Here is a 24,925-nt window from a genome sequence, read left to right on the forward strand (position 1 = left end):
TGTTTACGAGTGCAGGTGCATGTTGATTTAACGGTCAGTGTTTACGAGTGCAGGTGTGTGCTGATTTAACGGTCAGTGTTTATGAGTGCAGGTGCGTGTTGATTTAACGGTCAGTGTTTATGAGTGCAGGTGCGTGTTGATTTAACGGTCAGTGTTTATGAGTGCAGATGTGTGTTGATTTAACGGTCAGTATTAATGAGTGCAGGTGTGTGTTGATTTAACGGTCAGTGTTTATGAGTGCAGGTGTGTGTTGATTTAACAGTCAGTGTTTATGAGTGCAGGTGCGTGTTGATTTAACGGTCAGTGTTTATGAGTGCAGGTGTGTGTTGATTTAACAGTCAGTATTAATGAGTGCAGGTGCGTGTTGATTTAACGGTCAGTGTTTATGAGTGCAGGTGTGTGTTGATTTAACGGTCAGTATTAATGAGTGCAGGTGTGTGTTGATTGAACGGTCAGTGTTTATGAGTGCAGGTGTGTGTTGATTGAACGGTCAGTATTAATGAGTGCAGGTGTGTGTTGATTGAACGGTCAGTGTTTATGAGTGCAGGTGTGTGTTGATTTAACAGTCAGTATTAATGAGTGCAGGTGCGTGTTGATTTAACGGTCAGTGTTTATGAGTGCAGGTGTGTGTTGATTTAACGGTCTGTATTAATGAGTGCAGGTGCGTGTTGATTTAACGGTCAGTATTAATGAGTGCAGGTGTGTGTTGATTGAACGGTCAGTATTAATGAGTGCAGGTGTGTGTTGATTGAACGGTCAGTGTTTATGAGTGCAGGTGTGTGTTGATTGAACGGTCAGTGTTTATGAGTGCAGGTGTGTGTTGATTTAACGGTCAGTGTTTATAAGTGCAGGTGTGTGTTGATTGAACGGTCAGTGTTTATGAGTGCAGGTGTGTGTTGATTTAACAGTCAGTATTAATGAGTGCAGGTGCGTGTTGATTTAACGGTCAGTGTTAATGAGTGCAGGTGTGTGTTGATTTAACAGTCTGTATTAATGATTGCAGGTGTGTGTTGATTTAACAGTCAGTATTAATGAGTGCAGGTGTGTGTTGATTGAACGGTCAGTGTTTATGAGTGCAGGTGTGTGTTGATTTAACGGTCAGTGTTAATGAGTGCAGGTGTGTGTTGATTTAACAGTCTGTATTAATGAGTGCAGGTGTGTGTTGATTTAACAGTCAGTATTAATGAGTGCAGGTGTGTGTTGATTTAACAGTCAGTATTAATGAGTGCAGGTGTGTGTTGATTTAACGGTCTGTATTAATGAGTGCAGGTGCGTGTTGATTGAACGGTCAGTGTTTATGAGTGCAGGTGTGTGTTGATTTAACGGTCTGTATTAATGAGTGCAGGTGTGTGTTGATTTAACAGTCAGTATTAATGAGTGCAGGTGTGTGTTGATTTAACAGTCTGTATTAATGAGTGCAGGTGTGTGTTGATTTAACAGTCAGTATTAATGAGTGCAGGTGTGTGTTGATTTAACGGTCTGTATTAATGAGTGCAGGTGTGTGTTGATTTAACGGTCAGTGTTTATGAGTGCAGGTGTGTGTTGATTTAACGGTCTGTATTAATGAGTGCAGGTGCGTGTTGATTGAACGGTCAGTATTAATGAGTGCAGGTGTGTGTTGATTGAACGGTCAGTGTTTATGAGTGCAGGTGTGTGTTGATTGAACGGTCAGTGTTTATGAGTGCAGGTGTGTGTTGATTTAACAGTCTGTATTAATGAGTGCAGGTGTGTGTTGATTGAACGGTCAGTGTTTATGAGTGCAGGTGTGTGTTGATTTAACGGTCAGTATTAATGAGTGCAGGTGTGTGTTGATTGAACGGTCAGTGTTAATGAGTGCAGGTGTGTGTTGATTTAACAGTCAGTATTAATGAGTGCAGGTGTGTGTTGATTTAACGGTCAGTGTTAATGAGTGCAGGTGTGTGTTGATTTAACGGTCAGTGTTTATGAGTGCAGGTGCGTGTTGATTTAACGGTCAGTGTTTATGAGTGCAGGTGTGTGTTGATTTAACGGTCAGTGTTTATGAGTGCAGGTGTGTGTTGATTTAACGGTCAGTGTTAATGAGTGCAGGTGTGTGTTGATTTAACAGTCTGTATTAATGAGTGCAGGTGTGTGTTGATTTAACAGTCTGTATTAATGAGTGCAGGTGTGTGTTGATTTAACAGTCAGTATTAATGAGTGCAGGTGTGTGTTGATTTAACGGTCAGTGTTTATGAGTGCAGGTGTGTGTTGATTGAACGGTCAGTGTTTATGAGTGCAGGTGTGTGTTGATTTAACGGTCTGTATTAATGAGTGCAGGTGCGTGTTGATTGAACGGTCAGTATTAATGAGTGCAGGTGTGTGTTGATTGAACGGTCAGTGTTTATGAGTGCAGGTGTGTGTTGATTGAACGGTCAGTGTTTATGAGTGCAGGTGTGTGTTGATTGAACGGTCAGTGTTTATGAGTGCAGGTGTGTGTTGATTGAACGGTCAGTGTTTATGAGTGCAGGTGTGTGTTGATTTAACAGTCTGTATTAATGAGTGCAGGTGTGTGTTGATTGAACGGTCAGTGTTTATGAGTGCAGGTGTGTGTTGATTGAACGGTCAGTGTTTATGAGTGCAGGTGTGTGTTGATTTAACAGTCTGTATTAATGAGTGCAGGTGTGTGTTGATTGAACGGTCAGTGTTTATGAGTGCAGGTGTGTGTTGATTTAACGGTCAGTATTAATGAGTGCAGGTGTGTGTTGATTGAACGGTCAGTGTTTATGAGTGCAGGTGTGTGTTGATTTAACGGTCAGTGTTTATGAGTGCAGGTGTGTGTTGATTTAACGGTCAGTATTAATGAGTGCAGGTGTGTGTTGATTTAACGGTCTGTGTTTATGAGTGCAGGTGTGTGTTGATTTAACGGTCAGTGTTTATGAGTGCAGGTGTGTGTTGATTGAACGGTCAGTGTTTATGAGTGCAGGTGTGTGTTGATTTAACGGTCTGTGTTTATGAGTGCAGGTGTGTGTTGATTGAACGGTCAGTGTTTATGAGTGCAGGTGTGTGTTGATTGAATGGTCAGTGTTTATGAGTGCAGGTGTGTGTTGATTGAACGGTCAGTGTTTATGAGTGCAGGTGTGTGTTGATTGAACGGTCAGTGTTTATGAGTGCAGGTGTGTGTTGATTTAACGGTCAGTGTTTATGAGTGCAGGTGTGTGTTGATTGAACGGTCAGTGTTTATGAGTGCAGGTGTGTGTTGATTTAACGGTCTGTATTAATGAGTGCAGGTGCGTGTTGATTGAACGGTCAGTATTAATGAGTGCAGGTGTGTGTTGATTGAACGGTCAGTGTTTATGAGTGCAGGTGTGTGTTGATTGAACGGTCAGTGTTTATGAGTGCAGGTGTGTGTTGATTGAACGGTCAGTGTTTATGAGTGCAGGTGTGTGTTGATTGAACGGTCAGTGTTTATGAGTGCAGGTGTGTGTTGATTTAACGGTCTGTGTTTATGAGTGCAGGTGTGTGTTGATTGAACGGTCAGTGTTTATGAGTGCAGGTGTGTGTTGATTGAATGGTCAGTGTTTATGAGTGCAGGTGTGTGTTGATTGAACGGTCAGTGTTTATGAGTGCAGGTGTGTGTTGATTGAACGGTCAGTGTTTATGAGTGCAGGTGTGTGTTGATTTAACGGTCAGTGTTTATGAGTGCAGGTGTGTGTTGATTGAACGGTCTGTGTTCTCACGCTGGTTGTTGCAGGTCAGAGAGACCACTTTGTCTCGAATGCAGTTCTCACTGTAAAAACAAAACAGCCAAAATTAGTCTAAGAAGTATTCTGGTCTTCTGATGGGTTCTGCCTTTAAGTCTTTACTTAGCTATAGTTCTGGTTCTATTTATGGTTCTATCTCTGGTTCTTTCTCTGGTTCTATCTCTGGTTCTAGCTCTGGTTCTATTTATGTTTCTATCTCTGGTTCTGGTCTTGGTTCTAGTTCTGGTTCTCAGTACCTGACTCTGGTTTCCAGGGTTCCGTTGGTGACTGTGATGATCGTAAACGGTGAATCTTCTGGCTGAGCTGGCAGCTGTGAGGCCTCCCCTGACCTGCAGAGAACAACAACCACATCGGAGAGTGACCTGACTCCCAGGTACTGACAGGTGAACACAGACATTTGAGAGTTACCTGTTTTCCAGGTACTGACAGGTGAACACAGACAGGTGAGTTACCTGTATCCCAGGTACTGACAGGTGAACACAGACAGGTGAGTTACCTGTATCCCAGGTACTGACAGGTGAACACAGACAGGTGAGAGTTCCAGGTGTCAGCACAAACGGTGTACAGAGAGGAAACAAGTTGAAATTGGAGACGGGAACCATTCACCTGTAACAAAACTAAAATACACACACACACACACACACACACACACACACACACACACACACACCTGTGTAACACTTCTAGAGGGGTACAGGTACATAAGTTGTGATTTTGTCACTTTGAAACTGAAACGCCTCATGAGTCAAACTGAAATTTTAAAAAACACGAGTATCGATCATGTATGGATCACTTGTTGATCATGTATGGATCATGTATTGATCATGTATGGATCATGTATTGATCATGTATGGATCACTTGTTGATCATGTATGGATCATGTATGGATCACTTGTTGATCATGTATCGATCATGTATTGATCATGTATGGATCATGTATTGATCATGTATGGATCACTTGTTGATCATGTATGGATCATGTATGGATCATGTATGGATCACTTGTTGATCATGTATGGATCATGTATGGATCATGTATGGATCACTTGTTGATCATGTATCGATCATGTATCAATCATGTATCGATCATGTATCGATCATGTATGGATCACTTGCTGATCATGTATTGATCATGTATTGATCATGTATGGATCATGTATGGATCACTTGTTGATCATGTATGGATCATGTATGGATCACTTGTTGATCATGTATGGATCATGTATGGATCACTTGTTGATCATGTATCGATCATGTATTGATCATGTATTAATGGACTCACCACAGTCGGCCTCATCTGAGGCATCAGGACAGTCGACCACACCGTCACACTGCCCATTACCATGGATACAACTTCCTGTCTGACACTGGAACTGACCGACTGCACACGCAGCTGTTCACAGACAATAATTAATTATCGATAAATTCAACACACACAGTTGCCGCTCTGACCTCTGACCCTGGACTCACCTGGTGACCCCAGGTTGACCCCTGAGGTAAAGTTGGCGGTGAATCCTCTGCGGTAACCTGAGGTGTCTGTGAAGAACCAGACCATCATCTGATTGGTTGATGAGAATAAATCGTGGGTGGGGCCGTCGCTGCCCGTGAGGACAGCTGGAAAACAAAACAACCTGTTGCAGAATAAAAAGTCGCATGATCACATGCATTCTGGTGAAAAGCTTTCTGGGTAAAACTCATCCTTACCAAGTAAGGTGGAGTTTGGTCCCACCCCGTCCCGCACCTCTACAACGTCATAGGTCGCTTCAATGTCAAAGTCCAAAAAGTGCAGCTGAATGTTTTGACCCTCACTGGTATGGAGAGTCCACAGACCTGCAGCCAGCAGCAGAGCATCATGGGTAATGACAACACACAGGTAACAGGTGAGGTTCTAAACGTAAACATGGCCAACATCAGGAAGAAAAATCTTACTTAAAAAGAAATAATAATATAAATAAATAATGTGTGAGCCTCCGTCAAACACACCACTTCTGATTCATAAAATACTGACCAGTTATAATCACTCAGCAGCAGGTGTTACGCTGCGTTGCAGACAACTGACAACTCAAGTTTTCCCGACCTCTGACTAAAAAAATTGCGCTGGAACGCCATTCAAAGTCGGATTTCCTGCTTGTGAACTCAAGAGCAGATTCATGTACCCCGACTTCATGAGAATCAGATTTCTGACGTCACACAACAATGTGGACCCATGGAGAGGGAAATCATTAATGGTAAACTATCAACTGAAAAGTGATATAATATATATTTGCCTGCATTTAATTGAAATAACAATTACTATCATATAGTAACACATGGCATCAGCCTGGCATCCAGCACTACTGTTAGGAATCTGGGAGTTCTGTTTGATCAGGATCCTTCATCCATGCGTTCGTTACTTCCAGGTTGGATTATTGTTACTCGTTACTATCAGGCTGCTCTAATAAGTCACTAAAAACTCTGCAGCTGGTACAAAATGCTGCAGCACGTGTGCTGACAAGAACTAGGAAGAGAGAGCACATCTCTCCTGTATTAGCCTCTCTGCACTGGCTTCCTGTAAAATCTAGAATAGAATTTAAAATCCTTCTTCTTACTTACAAAGCTCTTAATGGTCAGGCACCATCATATCTTAAAGAGCTCATAGTGCCATATTACCCCTCTAGAACATTGCGCTCCCAGGATGCAGGCCTGCTTGAGGTACCTAAAGTCTCTAAGAGTAGTGTTGGAGGAAGAGCCTTCAGTTACCAGGCCCCCCTCCTCTGGAACAATCTACAGGGAGGCAGACACCCTCTCTTCTTTTAAGAGTTCAAACTTTCCTCTTTGATAAAGCTTATAGTTAGCCTCTTTGCCTGTCTCTATCCTGCATCTCTTTCTATCCCATGTTCGGCCCATCCAGTCTCTTCAGATGGCTGTTCAACATGAGTCTGGTTCTGCTCGAGGTTTCTGCCTGTTAAAGGAAGTTTTTCTGCCAATGTGCCGAATGTTGCTAAGTGCTACTCATGGTGGATTCATGTTGGGCCTCTCTTTAAATAACAGAACAAAGAGTTGGTCTAGACCTGGGGTCCGTTTCAGAAAGGAGGTTCAACAAAGCCTCAGTCTAACCCTGGACTGTGGTTTGACTTACCCTGAGCTGAAAGTGGCTCTTTGGTTCCAGAACAGCTGATCAGAGTTAGTTCAATCAACTCTGAGTAGGTTCAGCCGGAGTTAAGTGCGTGCACGCTGACTATAAAAAGCCAGCATTAATGGAGCCCCAACACCACGATTCACCATGGCAACGGTACACAAAAAGAGGTCCTCCTACATCACACCAGGGGAGCTCGAAATCCTCACGCGGACGTTCAGCGAATACGAGCATGTTTTTAGAAACATAAAGTAACACGGCTGCAGCTGCAAAAGAGAGAGAAGCGGCGTGGGAAGAAACTGCTGCTCGAGTTAATGCGCAAGTTTGAACTGGTCTGTTTATTTAATACTTAATCACGACCGGAAGCTAAAATTTATATTAATTTAGGAGCAATGCAGCGGGAGAAAAACGAACATGGAAGCAGCTAAAAACTAAAACAGCAGAACATCATTGAAAGGTGCGGCTCAGGCAGAACAGGCTCATGGCTGAACCTCACTTCATCATATTTTAAATATGAAACAGATTAAATATCATTCAGCTTTATCCCTAACATGATGCTGACTTCACATACATTATAATTCATGTTGATTAAACTGAATGTGTTAGTTTAAAAAAAAAAATCCAATAACTTACGGCGTCTTATCTGAGCGCTCTTTGAGTGGTGGTGGAAAATCTACAAATGATGACTTTGACACAGATTTGTCTTTTGATTTTTTTATCAAAATTATAAAAGACTTTTGCAAAGCGGTCAGAGCAGCACAGAGACGCGCGTGAGACGGGCTGCATGAACGAGGAAGTCGAATGAGGGTTTTATATTCTAGAGGGAGGAGACAGAGCAAAACTCTGAGTTTCCTGAAGAAAACCTGCTCCCGACCAGGTGAGGTTCACAGACACAGTTACCATAGTAACCAAGTTAACCAAGAGTTAAAGTTACCTCTCTTTCTGAAATGGCAAACCCGAGGTTTCCCTCATTTCAGGGTTCACAAACCCGGGGATTTCACTAACCCGCTTTCTGAAACGGACCCCTGCTCTTTTTGTAAAGTGTCTCTAGATAACTCTGGTTATGATTTGGCGCTATACAAATAAAATTTGATTGATTGATGATAAATTTGACATGTTCTGCATGAAAATGTTTGATAAGAAAAGTCACCAATGTGATAAGGTAGCTGGTTGCTATAAATAATCTCTGAAAGTAATCTTCTCCTCCACAAAAGTTAAGTTTGGCAAGTAGGCTGAACTGCTGACTGTTAAATTGGCTAAAGATTTGCCAAAGAAACATCAGGTTGTCATGGTCGGCCATGTTTTTTATTTGCGGTTGGCGTCGTGCACCTAGAGCTCTCTGAGTTCGGAAGTCAGAAATTTCTACTGGGTTCTCGAGTTCCCAGGTGTCTGGAACACAGCATTAGATTCACTGATCACCTGACAAAAGGTAACAGGATTTAGCGTCAGTGATCTGTCATCATAGAAACAAAAATACAAACTTCTGAACACCTTCAGAACTTTATTTGATTTGTCTTTAATCTTTAAATACCTGTACACAGGTTAGTACTTAGTACGTATTTAATACTAGTACAGGTATTATTAAGTAACAGATGAGACGATTTTTCAGCCTGGACGGACAGGTGTACTCACACTCAGCCTCGTGCCCGTAGGATTGTGGGTAATTTGGCGAGCTGAAGGTGGAGTTGGGCTCCCAGAGGTCAAAGGGTCCTCCACAATCAACTGAACCAATAAGAGCAGAGAGAGCGGAGTCAGACTCACAGGCGTTAAATAACACTCACACATTTTTACAAAATAATTATTTAACAGGGCGAGGTGTAGGGGGCGTGGTCTGTGTCTTACATGGTTTGGGGGCATGGTCTGTGTATTACATGGTATGGGGGCGTGGTCTGTGTATTACATGGTATGGGGGCATGGTCTGTGTATTACATGGTATGGGGGCGTGGTCTGTGTATTACATGGTATGGGGGCATGGTCTGTGTATTACATGGTATGGGGGTGTGGTCTGTGTATTACATGGTATGGGGGCATGGTCTGTGTATTACATGGTATGGGGGCATGGTCTGTGTATTACATGGTATGGGGGTGTGGTCTGTGTATTACATGGTATGGGGGCGTGGTCTGTGTATTACATGGTATGGGGGCATGGTCTGTGTATTACATGGTAATGGACTGCGTGGTCTGTGTCTTACATAGTTTGGGGGCATGGTCTGTGTATTACATGGTATGGGGGCATGGTCTGTGTATTACATGGTATGGGGGTGTGGTCTGTGTCTTACATGGTATAGTGGGCGTGGTCTGTGTCTTACTTGGTATAGTGGGCGTGGTCTGTGTCTTACATGGTATTGGGGGCATGGTCTGTGTCTTACATAGTATTGGGGGCATGGTCTGTGTTTTACATAGTATTGGGGGCATGGTCTGTGTTTTACATAGTATTGGAGGCATGGTCTGTGTTTTACCTGGTATCGGGGGCATGGTCTGTGTTTTACCTGGTATCGGGGGCAGGGTTGTTGGAGGCGGTACATTGGTTGGTTCTGGGGGGGCGGGGCCACATGGATCCATATTCAGTGTGATGTCATCCAGAGCGATGTCATTCATCATCCCTCCCTTTTTTAGGGCTTCAAACACCACCTGCAGGGGTCCGAGGTCACAGTCATCTATCTGTTATTGATCACACGCTGTGGACTTCCTGTGTGATGTCACTGACCGTGGTCTCTGTCGTCAGGTTGAGGGTCACCTGGCCATAGTTCCAGTTGTCACCATAGTTACCTTCTCTCTGGAATACCACGGAAATGGCAGCAGGTGGTCCGAGCAGCAGGACTCTGAGACGATGGACATCTTCTCCAAACATGTGATACCTGACACCAGGGGGCAGGGCTTATTGTTTATTGTTTGTTTTATTGGTTGTTTGTATCTTTACTTTTTTATTTTTGTCTTCTTTACATGTTTGCTTCATTTTTTGATGATACATGTTTAGTTTTAGTTGTTTACCAAAAGCTCAGACACATAGGCGATGGGGGTGGAGTCAGATGGAAGCTCTGGATCCTGAAGCTCTTCAGCCATTGGCCAGGACTTCGTGGAGTGACGATGTAGAAACCTACACAGATGTAGAAACACAAACAGAGCAATAATATTTGTAATAGTCATAATACTAGTGCTAGGGCTGGGTCGCAGGGGTCTCCTCCCAATTGGACGTTTCCTGAAAACATCCAAAGGGAGGTGCCCAGGAGGCATCCTAATCAGATGCCCAAACCACCTCAACTGGCTCCTTCCGATGCAAAGGCATAGCAGGTCTACGAACTCCTTACCTTATTTTAAGGCTGAGCCCAGACACCCACAGAAGGAAACTCATTACAGCTGCTTGTATCCGTGATCTCATTCTTTCAGTCACTACCCAAAGCTCATGACACCAGGTGAGGGTGCCAGCAGCCCTGCCAGGGTAAAGAGTTGGTCCACTGTTCCACGACCAGGTCGGAATCTGCATTGTTCCTCCTGTATCTGAGGTTCGATGATTGGCCGGAGCCTCCTTTCTAGGGTTAGGGTTCTTGCACTGTGGAATAAACTTTACCCGGGAGGCTGAGAATTGTTATACCCCAATAATTGGGATACACTCCGGTCCCCCTTTTTTTAAAATGGGAACCACCACCCCGGTCTGCCATTCCACATGTACTGTCCTAGACCTCCACGCAACATTGAAGAGGCATGTCAGCCAAGACAGCCCAACAATGTCCAGAGCATCTCAGGGCGAATCTCATCTACACCGGGCGCCTTGCCACTGAGGAGCTTCTTGACTACCTCAGCAACCTCTGCCATGGATATATCGGCTTCCCCTGGACCTTCGGACTCTGCCTCCTCACGGTGTTGGTTGGGTTCAGGAGTTCCTCAAAGTGTCCTTCCACTGTCCAACAACATCCCCAGTCTGGGTCAGCAGTTCTCCACCCCTGCTGAAAACAGCTTGAGCCAATCCCTGCTTCCCCCTAATGAGTCCTCAAACGGTTTGCCAGAACTCCCTTGAGGCCAACCAAAAGTCCCTCTGTTCAAACTCCTCTCACACCCAGGATTTGCTTGCGCAACCACTGAAGCTCTAGCCCTTCTGGCCATCCAGTATCAGTCTGCTGCCTCTGGAGACCCCTGGGCTAACCAAGCCTGAAAGGCCGCCTTCTTCAGCCTGACGTCTTCCCTCACCGCCGTTGTCCACAAATAGGTTCTAAGGTTGCCACCACAACAGGCAATGACAGCCTTCTGGCTACGACTCCTTGTAGCCGCTTCCACAATGGAGGCTTTGAGCATGGTTCATTCTAGAGAAATTCTTCTGGAGGTGGGAGTTAAAAACCTCACAGACAGGTGTCCCCGCCAGACGCCATGGTAATGCCGCTGGTTGTGGCGACATGCAGCAGCAGTATGTGAGTGCAAGTGGTCTTAACTAACCTGTGTGGTTCCTGTTGCTTCTTGACTCCGGAATGGGCACCGCGGATCCCTTGACAACTGTTCCCTCAGGGATCAACTGGCTGGGTCCTTCTGTGGTTTCGTTACTCTTGTTTATTTTCACCCTAAGGCTAATGCTGACATAGCCACCAGGCTATGCTAAAAACAGTGCAGTGGCTCCAGGGGATTGGACCGGACACACCAAACTTTATCATGGGTGATTTCAACCACTGTAAACCATCAAAGACCTTGTGTAACTTTTACCAATATGTGACATGTCCTACCTTTGTTTTGGATCCATAAAAGGAGCTTACAAATCCTTCAGTAGAGCTCTCCAGCTTCACAGGGTCCCTTCCCTTTGGAAACACTGTCCCAGAGCCAAAAAACACATCTCCAATAATTAAATGACTTTAGACCTGTGGCATTAACTTCTCTTGTCATGAAGTCATTGTGAAGCAAGCACTTTTGAACATTGTCCAAGAAAATTTGGATCCACTGCAGTTTGCCTACAGGTCAGGCAGAGGTGTAGAGGATGCAGTGGGCACCCTGTTAAACTTAATTCTGAATCACTTAGAGGGAGCTAAGGTCTTTGCTCGTCTTCTATTTATTGATTTTTCATCTGCTTTTTACTGTAAACAGTCACACATTTTAGTGACAACATTGATCCTGGCCTGATAGCCTTGCTGATTGACTTTTTAATTGAACGTGTGTGAGTTAATGGTGTTTTGTCAGACACTCTTCAAGGGCTGGGCTTAAAAAATAGATTTTTCCCATTCGAATCGATTCTCATTTAAATGAACCAATATCGATTAATAAATCCCAAGATCGATCTTTAGAAAATGTGTAAAAACATGTCTGATCAATCACATTTCTGAGCACAATAAAAAGTACAGGATGTAACTTCTTTGAGGTTAATTCTTATTGTAAACATTTTGATAATGCACCAGGTTAGAGGTGCATTGATATTATAACTGAGATACCGCTAACAAAAATTGATATAGAATCAGTCGAAACGGATCAGAAATCAAATTAAACTGGGACCTTGTGAATCGGATCGAATCGAATTGAGAAATTCTCATCGATACCCAGCCCTACACTCTTGTCTCCTCTGCTGGATCACCCCAGGGCTGCGTCCTCTGGCCGCTTTTATTTTTCCTGTACACAAATGAGTGCTGAAGCCGTCATGTGGGGCGTCGCATTATTAAATTTATGATGATTCTGTTATTGTGTCCTTGCTCAGCAGTGTTGACCCTGATCATGGTCCTGTAGTGGGGGAATTCACCTACTGGTGCAGGTCGTCCTTTTTGGACATTAATGTGTCCAAAACAAAAGAGATGCTGATTGATTTCAGAAAGAATCCTTCAGTAACCTCTCCTGTTATTATTGCGAAACCAGACAGTTTGTCATGAGTTTACTGTTTAATTTTGTATTTAATATATTGTGTTCTGGTCTTGTTTAGTTATGTAATTCATTTGTGTTTCATTGTCTAGAGATTTTCTGCTTGAGTTCTGCTATCACAGTCCTGAGTTTGGTTTTTAGTGTTTCCTGTTTTATTTTGTAGTTCTTGCCCTATGTATGTTTTGTCTTGCTTTACTTCCTGCCTTTGTGTGTTTTCCCGCCTGTTTGATTATGTGCCCTGCCCTTATTGTTTTCACCTGCTCCCTTTATTGTCTCACCTGTGTCTGATTAGCCTCACCTCCTAAGTTTATTTAGTCTTTGTGCTCCCCTGCCTTGTTGCCAGTTCATTGTCGTCTATCCTGTATCACCCACCGTGCATGAGTCTTTGTCATCCATCGTGCGTGAGTCTATGTCATCTATCCTGTGTCGTCCTTCTCTGGAGTTAGTCTATGTCCCTGGATATTCTTTGTGCTTCCCCTGACCCCTCGTGTCTCTTGGATTACCTGTTCCTGGTTTTGTTGTAAGTTTTTTGCTCTGCCTTTTGATTTTCCTTTTTGTCTTTTGTTGGATTTTAGATTTTGTTTTTGCATTTTTGCCTTTTGTTTATTAAATCCATTATTTCAGTCTGCATCTGGGTCCTCACCTTTTTGTTTAACTCGTAACCGTGACAGAATAAACTGGCCAAGCATGGACCCAGCAGACCCGTTATTTTTCTTGGAACTGCGTGAGCTTACATATAACCTAATGTGTCTAAAGAATGACTTCAAATACGCCTCTAGTAGAGAGGACAGGGAGGAAGCCCTCTCTATGGCACAGCAAGAAGTTTTTTCAAAGCCTTGGCTTAAGCCCTTTTTACCTGAGTGGATAAATGACTTTATATACTCTAAAGGCCTACAACCTTCAAGCCTACCGCCTGCTAGTCCAGAGCCTGCTCCTCCATTATCTGCCTGTTCACCTGGAATATGTGAGCTTTCTGTTGACAGCATGGTTTGCCAAACCGACCCGCAGTCTCCGTGGTCTGGAACTCACCTTGCTGTTTTTTCTGGCTCACGAGGTGGTACCAGAAAGAGACGCAGCCATCGTGGCTCTCGTCTTCCTCACCCCTCTCTCCAGCCCAGAGCCCCAGAGCCTCAACTGCCTAGCTCCCCAGAAACCCCATGCCCCTGTGTTCCTGTCGGAGGTCCTGCCGACTCCTGCCCCTGTGTTCCGGTCGGAGGCCCTGCCGACTCCTGCCCCTGCGTTTCGGTTGGAGGTCCTGCCGACTCATGCTCCGGTGTTTCGGTCGGAGGTCCTGCCGACTCCTGCCCGTGTTCTGGTCGGAGGCCCTGCCGACTCCTGTCCCTGTGTCCTGGTCGGAGGCCCTGCCGACTCCTGCTCCTGTGTCCTGGTCGGAGGCCCTGCCGACTCCTGCTCCTGTGTTTCGGTCGGAGGTCCTGCCGACTCCTGTCCCTGTGTCCTGGTCGGAGGCTCTGCCGACTCCTGCTCCTGTGTTCTAGTCGGCTCCGAGGCCGACTCCTGCTCCCCGGGTCCAGTCGGCTCCCCGGCCGACTCCTGCACCCCGGGTCCAGTCGGCTCCCCGGCCGACTCCTGCTCTCCGGGTCCAGTCGGCTCCCCGGCCGACTCCTGCTCCCCGGGTCCAGTCGGCTCCCCGGGTCCAGATGGCTCCTCTGGTCCAGCAGGAGGACTCCCCTCCTGACTCTCCGTCGGTGTCTCGGCCGACACCCCCTCTGGCCCAGCTGGAGGATTCCCATCCTGGTTCTCCGTCGGCGGTCCGGCCGACACCTGCTCCTGGTTCTCCGTCAGCGGTCCGGCCGACACCTGCTCCTGGTTCCCTGTCGGCGGCCCGGCTGACACCTGCCCGTCCTCCGGAGAGGCTCCGCCGGCCTGGTAGGCCCTTTGCCCGTCCTCCGGAGAGGCTTCGCCGGCCTGGTCGGCCCCCTGCCCGTCCTCCGGAGAGGCTTCGCCGGCCTGGTCGGCCCCCTGCCCGTCCTCCGGAGAGGCTCTGCCTGCCTGGTCGGCCCCCCAGCCGCCCTCCTGAAGGCTCTTGGTCAGCCTCTGCCCTGCCTCCAGGCCGTCCGCCTGAAGGTTTGGACTCTGCCCCGCCTCCAGGCCGTCCGCCTGAAGGTTTGGACTCTGCCCCGCATCCAGGCCGTCCGCCTGAAGGCTTGTACTCTGCCCTTCAACAGCCTCCTGGCTGTCCAAATATTTAACTGTTGCCCTGTTTAGAACACTTTCGAGTATGTATGTATGTTTATACTACTGATTATCTATTGTTGTTTTGTGTGGTATGCTGTGGTGATTGTTGTGTGGTCACTGCTGGCTGTACAGTAAATTGCTTCTCGGCGATAATAAAGTTACCTTGAACCTTGAACCTTAAACCCAGTTCACCCTCACTACATGTTTAGGTTTACCAGCTGTGTCTGGCAGCCTCCCCTGCCATCTGATCCAACTCACCACCAGGTGGTTATCAGTTGACAGCTCTGTCAATCCATGAATCGCCACCTTAATGTGGTGGAGGGGTTTGCGTGTCCCTGTTAACCTGGGAGCGGTGTTGTCCAGTGCACTAGCCCCTGGTAGGGTCTTCCAAGGCAAATTGTAAACATGTATTACAGCTACCTCGCTCGGATTAGGGAGACCGGGGCTACCCCCTGGAGCCAGACCTGGGAGGGATACTCGATGGCGAGCTTCTGGTGGCCGGGCTTTTGCCCATGCCACCTGGCCGGGCTCTGCCCGAAAGAATGTAACATGGAGCCGCCGCCTTGTGGGCCCACCACCTGCAGAGGTAGGCATAGGGGTCGGGTGCGTTGCAAACCGGGTGGCAGGCAAAGGCGGGGGCCGTGGCATGCTGATCTGTTTGTTTGTTTGTTTGTTTCTATTTGTTTCGTTTTGATGTTATTGAGCCAAATGCTGCAAAGTGCTGCTCATGGTGGATTCATGTTGGGTCTCTCTCTAAATAACAAGTACCGTCGAGGCCTGTTCTGGCTGTAAAGTGTCTCAAGATAACTTTGTTTATGATTTGGCGCTATACAAATAAGATGTGATTGCTTGATTTGATTGATTGTTGTTGTTGTCTCCTGCTCTGCTGCCTGTGTGACCTGTTGATAACAGATGTGCATGTTGGTGCAGAGGGCTGCACTATGAAGTGAGATCACACGGTTAGCCTGTCAGAGTTTTCAGTGTCACGAAACTGGCTCTCTTTTAACCTGGCTAAATCACCATGGTTCTGACCCTATCTCTGACTGTTATCTCTGACTGGTGCTTCAGGCTTTGTCGAGCCAGCTTACTTAATGAAAGCCTGTTGAAAGCCTGCCACCCCCCAGGTGAACTCACCTGAGCTGTTACCCAATGTATGGTCCACATCCGGGCCGCTCAGAGGAGGAAACGTGAAGCTCCGGGTTCGAATCCAGTCTCCATCATCATCGTCCGGCTGCCTCCACAAACACATGCCCTGCTCAAAGGTACAAGTGAGCTTCTGCTGGTCTGAACACATACACACGCACACACACGCGCACACACACACACACACAAGTAAAAGGCAGAAAAGAGAAGTGAAGTACAGGAAGTGAACTACAGGAAGTGAGGTAGATAAGGAAGGGAGGTGGTGAAAGATAAGACACAGTGTTACCTGACAGATAGGAAGTGTTGGCAGCACTGTAGGTGGCGTTGAACCTTGACAGATTGTTGACATCATCAGAAGTAAACTCCACAGTTGATTGGTCAGTCAGGAGCCACACAGTCCCAGGGGGGTTTGAGCCTGAGAGCTCAGCTGCAGGTAATGTAAATGTGAAATCATGAGCAAGAGGTGTGTGTGTGTGTGTGTGTGTGTGTGTGTGTGTGTTTGTGTGTGTCTGAGGTTTACCTGTCAGGTGTTTTTCTGCTCCAACTCCTTCGTAAAGTCTCAGCGTGTCAACGTTTTCTTTGGTTTCAAACTGCAGGAAGTTGATCTGAACAGAAAGTCCTCGATCAACCCTGAAAACAAACTTTGTTAAACTTTAACAACCTTTTAATTTTATTTGGAAAATACTTAAAAATAATAAAAGGCATACATTTTGTCTTAAAATTACTTTTATCCGGTTATGCCTTGTTATGCAGAAGTAGGTCCAGAGAGCTACCGTTTATTTTCAATTATTTACACACTTTTCTGACCATAGTTCAATTATGTTGACGTGGTATGTTAAATTTCCTAAGTTGGCTCGGACCCAGAGCTCCGGTAGCCAGTAAACAACAACCTAAAAATTTCAAAGTGAACGAACAGCTAAGCTAACAAGCTAGACAAGATGGCGAAAAGCAGCCAACTCACCATAGAATTACTACAAGCGTGACTTCAGCTCTCACGTGAAGCTATAAGACTTACGAGCCGAAATTTCCACTCTTTGCATGAACTTGAGACAGAAAATTGAGGCCATACGCTCAGAGACAACAAGTTTTCAAAGCCTGAGGCATGAGATGGGAGAGGAGGTGAACAGACTTCGCCATGACCATACCCAAGTGTCCTCTGAACAAGCCGACATGGCTCATAGCCTCAATGACGTCCTTGAACGCATTCAAAATGTGGAGAAACAAGATGAAACCAACACGAAAGAGCTAAACCAGCTTAAGGACAAATGTTTCGATCTCGAAATCAGGAGTTGGTGAAAAAATCTGAGGTTCATCGGCATCCCAGAGGGAGCAGAGGGCGACTGTCCCTCTAGATTCATGACAGAGTTTATTCCAGGGCTTCTGGGAGCCGAACATTTTCCTTCCCTGGTTGTGATTGACTGTGCTCACCACTCACTAGCGCCGAAGCCTAAAAAAGGATCCCGTGCAAGCCCCATCATCGTCCGGTTACATTATTATGCACAAAAGGAGAAAATTGTGGGGCTTGAGAAGGGCAAGGGCCCACTCAACTTCCAAGGATCACTGGTGCACATCTACCCTGACCTGCTGGCGGAGATAAGCAAGCTACGGGCCACTCTCAAAGTGGTAAAGGTGAAACTCCGGGAGGCCAAAGTCGACTTCAGCCTGTACCTTAGCCTTAACTCTTCAGCTGGCACCAAATGCTGCAGCACGTGTGCTGACAAGAACTAGGAAGAGAGAGCACATCTCTCCTGTATTAGCCTCTCTGCACTGGCTTCCTGTAAAATCTAGAATAGAATTTAAAATCCTTCTTCTTACTTACAAAGCTCTTAATGGTCAGGCACCATCATATCTTAAAGAGCTCATAGTGCCATATTACCCCTCTAGAACATTCTCCTACTCTCTGTCTAGGGTAGGATTAGGGTTAGGGTTAGATGTGCTGGTCATCCCACAAATGTATGATCCTTATAATGGGGCATCGTTGGAAAGGGAAATGAACAAGCTTTCCAATGATACCAGATTCAATGCTAATGATAAAATGACAGCAGAGATATGATCGACCAAACACCACATTCCAAACTTTTTTTGACGAGTTTATTACCCGTTGTTGCTCGGTCTGCCTGTCTCTATCCTGCTCCTCCCTCTCTCCCTCTCTCCCTCCCTCTCCCTCCCTCTCCCTCTCTCTCTCTCTCTCCCTCTCTCTCCCTCTCTCTCCCTCCCTCCCTCTCCCTCTGTCTCTCTCTCTCTCTCTCTCCCTCTCTCTCTCTCTCTCTCCCTCCCTCCCTCCCTCTCCCTCTCCCTCTCCCTCTCTCTCTCCCTCTCTCCCTCTCTCGGCCCGTCCAGTCTCTTCAGATGTCCAACATGAGTCTGGTTCTGCTCGAGGTTTCTGCCTGTTAAAGGAAGTGTTTCTGTCTCTGTGCTGAATGTTGCTCAGAGCTGCTCGTGGTGATTCATGTTGGTCTCTCTCTACGTAACAAAGAGTCGGTCGAGACCTGCTCTGTCTGTGAAGTGTCGGAGATAACTGGTTATGATTTGGTGCCACACAAATAAATTTGATTGAATTTGATTGATATGCTCCAAATTATGATGATGAGCAATTCTTCTCAACATTATGGACTTTAATTCCTAATTCAAACTCTCATTACAAATAAGGCGGGAAGGACTTTAACTGTGTCTTAGCCCCAAACTGGACAGATCGTCCTTTCCAAGTCAGCACAGAGTTTTGAATCCGTTCTCAAAAATGATGGTATTGCCGAGTCTGGGAGGCTCTTAAAGCGTACATTCGTAAGTAATATCCTACACTAAATCTGCTCAGCCCTGAGAGGAAAGAAGGAAGTAAAGACCCGAGGGATGCAGGCTCCGACCGAGCCATTAGTCTTTCAAATGTCGACACTAAATTATTGACGCTCGCCACACGGCAAGAGGTAATTCTCCCGTCAATTATATTGCTGGATCAGACTTGGTTCTTTAAAAGAGGCTTTTTGTTTTCTAACCTGCGTAGGCTCTTTAACGTGTTGTATTCTTCTGGTTCGGCCCCTCAGCATGCAGAGGTTCTGAGGATGCTGAGAAGGCCTTCGACCGTGTTGAATGGGATTTTTTATTTGCTGTTCTTGGAAAGTTTGGTTTTGATGATAATTTTATAGCCTGGGTCAAGCTCTTGTATCAGTCCCCTCTTGCCTCTGTGCTTAGCAACTCCTTCAGATCGTCTTGTTTCCCCTTAGAATGGGGAACAAGGCAAGGATGCCCCCTTTCCCCTCTCCTATTTGTTCTTGCAATTGAGCCTCTTGCAATTGCCCTGTGTTCAATCAAGGATTATAAGGGAATTTATAGAGAGGGAGTGGAAATTAGAGTCTCATTGTATGCAGATGATCTGCTCTTGTATGTAACAGCCCTTTAAATCCATCCCTTACATGTCTACCTTAAAAGCATGTGGAGAGATTTCTGGGTATAAGCTAAACTTGAGCTCTCATACTCACATGTTCTGTTTAAATTAACAACAAATTCATTTAAACATTTGGGTGTATTGTAGGAGTATTACCAGTTTGTTTAAAGCAAACTTTAAGATTAAGTATTTCTTAGTGCTTTTATATGCTTTTATTTTACTGTGTGTTTTAATCTTTTACTTTTTATATATTTATTTTAACATTTGAATTTTACTTATTTACTGTTTTTATTTGTTGTGCAGCACTTTGGTAACCTTAGGGGGTGAAGCTGGTGTCTGGTGAATGCTCTGTAGTGTTTATCTATTGACTCGCTGTGTGTCGTATCGTTTCACTTTGCGAGAAGAGTCGGAGGTTTTGTGAATGTAGTTTGAATATTTGGTTAACTCTGTTAGCAAGGAGATTGATCCTCCTCCATTGGAGGACACTTCATTCACCTGAGAGACTGAAAGGTGTGATGCAGCATCTCAAACTTGGAAATTGAGATTTACTTTGTGTGGCTCCTCTGATAACGAGGAAACATGGAGACCATATGTAGACTGTATTAAAGTTAACGCCCGTCCAGCTAAAGACATTCTCACAAGAGATAAGTCACATCTATAGATCACCCTTAATCCGTCTGTCTTTGTAACCCATCACGTACAAATAAGTCTTCATTCCTTCCTGTCCTTTTAGTAAACACACTAAATATTTTATTTCTTTTTAATTGTTGTTTCTATTTTGTATGTCTGTCTGATCATTTTCTTTCAATCTACTGTTTTTCTTTTTCTTTTCTTGTCTCGTACTTTATGGCTGTCTTGCTTCTTTATTCTAAAAAGAAAACGAATAAAAATGTGTAAAAAAAAACAAGAAAGCTTTTATTGTGGAAGTGTCTTCCTTTGTGTTGGTAGAGAGCCTGTACCTGATGATCCAGCGACAGAAGCTGCTGTTGGCCTCTGATGAACCGAACGATCCAATCGGACCTCCCAGCACAAACTGTCCATCACACCTGGTTGCTATGGAGACAAAAGTAATGACATCACAAGAAGTTTGACCCTTCAGCTGGTTGAAAGATAAACTTAATGATTTATAACATTCTGATAAACCGTACAGCACAGAACATCATCCTCATCAGAAGCATCGGGACAGTCAGAGACGCCATCACAGAGCCGACCAATCAGAACGCAAATTGATCCATCAGCACAGGAGGTCTGATGAGGAGGACACGTCGCTACGGAAACAAAGATTAAAGCAGGGGTCTCAAACTCAGTCAGAAAGGGGGAAATAAATTAAAAACTGGGTCTAAGACGAGGGCCGAACGGGGTCAACATTATTGGACAGACATAAATCAGACAAGCAGTTTTTATCAGAGGTGTTATGATAAATTATTTACTGTATTTACTGAACCAAACACATCTTAGAGAATTCAGAAAAAAAAAAAAACTATCAAATTTGAAATAAAAGAAATCAGCATCATTCATGCAAGGCGCAGCTTGTTAAGCTCTCACTGCATCATATATGTCTGTGACGGTCCTGGTCCTGAAGCCAGAGGTTTAGCGTAGTGAGGTGCTTCGTTACATCAAATAGAAATTCTAACTCTCTTAGCTGGTGCTTGCAGGTCTTGATTGGCGTTCCCGCTGTTGCAGTGCATTCTGGTATTTGCAGTGTCAGCAGTGTGCATGCTGTATACCGGCGGGCCAGTTATGATAGACATGATATTATCTAGTGGGCCAGATATAACTGTATCAGGCCCACGGGCCTCGAGTTTGAGACCCCCGGATAAAAGTAAACAAACACAAGTTTCACGACAAGTTCAAAGGACCTTGATCAATGTTTAAGAGTTAAAAAAATTCTGTATATTGTCCTCTCCTCTCCTCTTTTGCCCACTGGGCCCAGCCGGGCTCAGTCCAAAAACAACAACATGGAGCTACCGCCCTATGGGCTCACCACCTGCAAGGATAGGCATGGGGGTCAGGTGCAATGCATGCCGCATGGCAGGCAAAGGCAGGGAACTTGGCGTGCTGATCCCCGGCAGCTTAGACTGGCCTTGGGGACATGGAAAGTCACCTCTCTGGTGGGGAAAGAACCAGAGCTGGTGCGGGAGGTGGGACGTTATCAATTAGATATAGTTGGGCTCACATCCACACACAGCACTGGTTCTGGAACCAATGGAGAGGGGCTAGACTCTCTCCTTTTCCAGATATTCCAGACAAACCCCTGGCTAAGAGGTGTTTTCCCTGGGGATCGAGAGGGTCACCTCCCTGCTACAAGTTGCAGAGAGGAAGGCTCTGACTGTTGTTGTGTTCCGCCTGTGGACTCCATAGTTCTACTGGGTTAATTGAATGCCCATGTGGGCAATGACAGAGACACCTGGAGGGAGGTGATTGGGAGAGATGGCCTGCCCAATCTGAACCCGAATGGATTGTCCATTATGGACACCATGTTCAAACATAAATTAAACATAGGTGGACTCATAGGTGTACTTGGTTCCAGAGCACCCTAGGCCAAAAATCAATGATCAACTTTACTGTCATCTCTTGGACGCTTAGGTAAAGAGAGTGTCCAAGACGAAGGTGGACACGTCACGGAGTGGGTTAGGTACATTGTGTATATTGTGTATTGTGTGTATCTTTAAGCTTGGTTTCTCACCTGTTGAAGGTGTGACGGTAGTCGGAGTTGTTGTCGTGTCTTCTAATTTTTCTGAACAAACAAAAAATAAATTACATCATTTCAATCTGACTTCTTCAAAACAAACTTCTGATACAGTTTTTCCCAGTTGCTAAAACACTCATCCCCATTCTCTGAAGCGGCCTAAACCCATTTGTCGAATCAACCACTCTTTAGGCAAAACCAAGTTTCATTTATTTATTTGTGGAATTAGGACAGTGCACATTAATCAACCAATCAGCAGCATAGGTAAAATGCAAATTAGTGCAATAGTTAAATTTCATCCGTAGTCCTGAGGCAGGTACTTAAATCACATACAACAAATATTACAATTATAGGACACCTCACGAGACGGCCCACTGGACGGCACACAGACATGCTCACAAACAATTTTCCATATAGAATAGACACATTTGAAACATGACAAATGACATACCAACATACACTAAGTTGGTTAAAATGCAAGATGATCCCAATATCCCCAGGAGCGGGCAACAGAGGAGGAGACAGATGTTATACATTAGTGCATGAATGGTTAGTTTTTAACCAATGGTCGAGTGTTATTTTAAAGGTGAAGTTGTCGCAGTCTCCTGCTGCTAATTTGTTCCAGGAGTGTGTGCCTAAAACAGATACCACCATTTGACTAAATGTTGTTCTACGCCTCGGTACATGACAGTCTCCTCTAGTTTGTGCTCTGGTGTTTTTCCTATTGTTTTGTTTTTTCTGTATAAAATAATTTAATGGTGGGGGGGCACGCCCATGTAAGACTTTAAAAACAAGACAAACATCCATGAAAGTTTGGAAACTGTCAAAGTGTAAAATATTATACTTACTTATGATATTGCAATAATGGAAATGAAAAGGTTTCCTGTCCAGACTTGATGGGTTTTAATGTGCTCATTGTTATGTGTGACCAGGTTGTTACACAATATGTTATGTGAGAAAATATCATTGTGTGCATATAAGCTTTTGCTGATTGTTAAGTCAGACAAGGTCTTATATGACAGAAATTTGCCAGTTTGAACTTATTAATATTTAAGATTTTCTTAATATGTTCCTTGAATGTCAGATTGGAGTCGAAGACGATGCTGAGACACCTAAAATGTTCAACCACATCAAGTTTCTCTCCACTGTCCAGTACACATTGTTGGCCCTCTGCTGGCTGGCGGGAGAAGAACATGCATACAGTTTTTTTTGTATTGAGACGTAAGCATGACTTTAAAGCCAATGAGACACGAGTACCATAGCAGCAGATAGTATGACAGCAGCTCCTTGTTTTGTTTTCACGTGTGCAAACTTCTGTGTCATCAGCATATAATTGCACTTTAACCTTCGGACCAACATTTGGTAAGTTATTAACATAAAAACTGAATAAGATCGGTCTCAGTATAGAGCCTTGAACAGCTAAGGTATGATGATTGTGCATTTCCCATCTGTACAGCTTGTTTTATATTTGGCAGACATGACTTCATCCAGCAGAGGGCACTGTTAGAAAAATTAAAATAGGAGCGTTTTGAAAGAAGCACCTCATGATTTATTGTGTCGAAAGCTTGTTCAGGTCCAAAAAAACGTCTCCTACATAACCACCCTGGTCTAATGATCTTTGGATTTTTTAAAGAAAATAACAGGTGGCTGTATCAGTGGAGTGATGTTTGCGAAATCCAAACTGCATTGGGTGGAGAGGGGTCTGACAATTGTTAAGATATTCTGTTAATTGCACGGCAACCCATTTCTCTGCCACCTTTAATACAATGGGGAGGATATCCATCTGATTCTTGCGTACCGGCAAGTTAAAGCTCTGTACACCTGTAGTGAGGACATCTAAAAACTGGACCAGTGAAGCTGTGGAGGATCTTCAGGTGTACTTTGACTGTACGGATGGGACGCTTTCAAGACTGCTACCAACAGTCTGGATGAGTACACAGAGGCTGTGACATCATACATCAGCTTCTGCGAGGACAGCTGTGTATCATCACGCACCACGGTGAGTTACAACAACGACAAGCCCTGGTTCACAGCCAAACTCAGATGGCTGAGGCAGTTAGAGGAGGAGGCGTTTAGGAGTGGGAACAGAGACGGAAACAAACAGGCTAAATACACCTTCAGCCGGGCGGTGACAGAAGCTCAGCGTCTGTACTCTGAGAAACTACAGCAGCAGTTTTCAGGGGGAGATGCTGGCTCAGTCTGGAAGGGTCAAAGACAGCTCAACAGCTACAAGCCGAAAACCTCCCACTCTGTTAACGACCTGCGCCTTGCCAACGACCTGAACGAGTTCTACTGTCGCTTTGATAGACAATGGGACAGTCCTGACACCATCCCCCGTGACTCTATTCAACAACAAGAACCACAGCTTATCACCTCCACCTGCCCCAGCACCTCAACGGCCCCCTCCCCTCACACCACAGCAACAACTCTCTCTATCTTGGAGAGAGATGTTAACAGGATTTTTAAGAGACAGAACCCCTGCAAAGCAGCCGGACCGGACTCTGTCTCCCCCTCCACCCTGAAGCACTGTGCCGATCAGCTGTCTCCGGTGTTCACAGACATCTTCAACACCTCATTAGAGACCTGCCGTGTGCCAGCCTGCTTCAAGGCCTCCTCCATCATTCCTGTCCCCAAAAGCCGAGGACCACAGGACTTAATGACTACAGACCCGTCGCCCTGACTCTGTGGCAGTGAAGTCCTTTGAGCGCCTGGTGCTCTCACACCTCAAGGACATCACAGACCCTCTCCTGGACCCCCTGCAGTTCGCCTACAGAGCCAACAGGTCCGTAGACGACGCAGTCAACATGGCCCTCCACTTCATCCCCCAGCATCTAGACTCAGCAGGAACCTATGCCAGGATC

General features: G+C 45.3%; 1 protein-coding gene across 1 annotated transcript in view; it reads right to left on the reverse strand.

Moving 5' to 3' along the window:
* Positions 1-24,925, reverse strand: part of tmprss15 (transmembrane serine protease 15) — a 44,165-nt gene that overhangs the window by 3,923 nt on the left and 15,317 nt on the right. Inside the window, exons 6-20 of the mRNA XM_069670677.1 lie at positions 20,524-20,643; positions 20,335-20,428; positions 16,517-16,626; positions 16,283-16,423; positions 15,988-16,137; positions 9,826-9,931; positions 9,542-9,692; positions 9,324-9,465; positions 8,467-8,556; positions 5,424-5,549; positions 5,190-5,333; positions 5,002-5,112; positions 4,216-4,336; positions 3,956-4,048; positions 3,696-3,745 (exon numbers count right to left, since the gene is read on the reverse strand). Of these exons, the coding sequence (XP_069526778.1) occupies positions 3,696-3,745; positions 3,956-4,048; positions 4,216-4,336; positions 5,002-5,112; positions 5,190-5,333; positions 5,424-5,549; positions 8,467-8,556; positions 9,324-9,465; positions 9,542-9,692; positions 9,826-9,931; positions 15,988-16,137; positions 16,283-16,423; positions 16,517-16,626; positions 20,335-20,428; positions 20,524-20,643 (1,749 nt within the window). The remainder of the gene's footprint in view (positions 1-3,695; positions 3,746-3,955; positions 4,049-4,215; positions 4,337-5,001; positions 5,113-5,189; positions 5,334-5,423; positions 5,550-8,466; positions 8,557-9,323; positions 9,466-9,541; positions 9,693-9,825; positions 9,932-15,987; positions 16,138-16,282; positions 16,424-16,516; positions 16,627-20,334; positions 20,429-20,523; positions 20,644-24,925) is intronic.

The sequence above is a fragment of the Semicossyphus pulcher genome, unplaced genomic scaffold, assembly GCF_022749685.1.
Source record: "Semicossyphus pulcher isolate SPU_LCO1_2020_fin unplaced genomic scaffold, fSemPul1.0.p SCAF_10, whole genome shotgun sequence".
Lineage (NCBI taxonomy): Eukaryota > Metazoa > Chordata > Actinopteri > Labriformes > Labridae > Semicossyphus > Semicossyphus pulcher.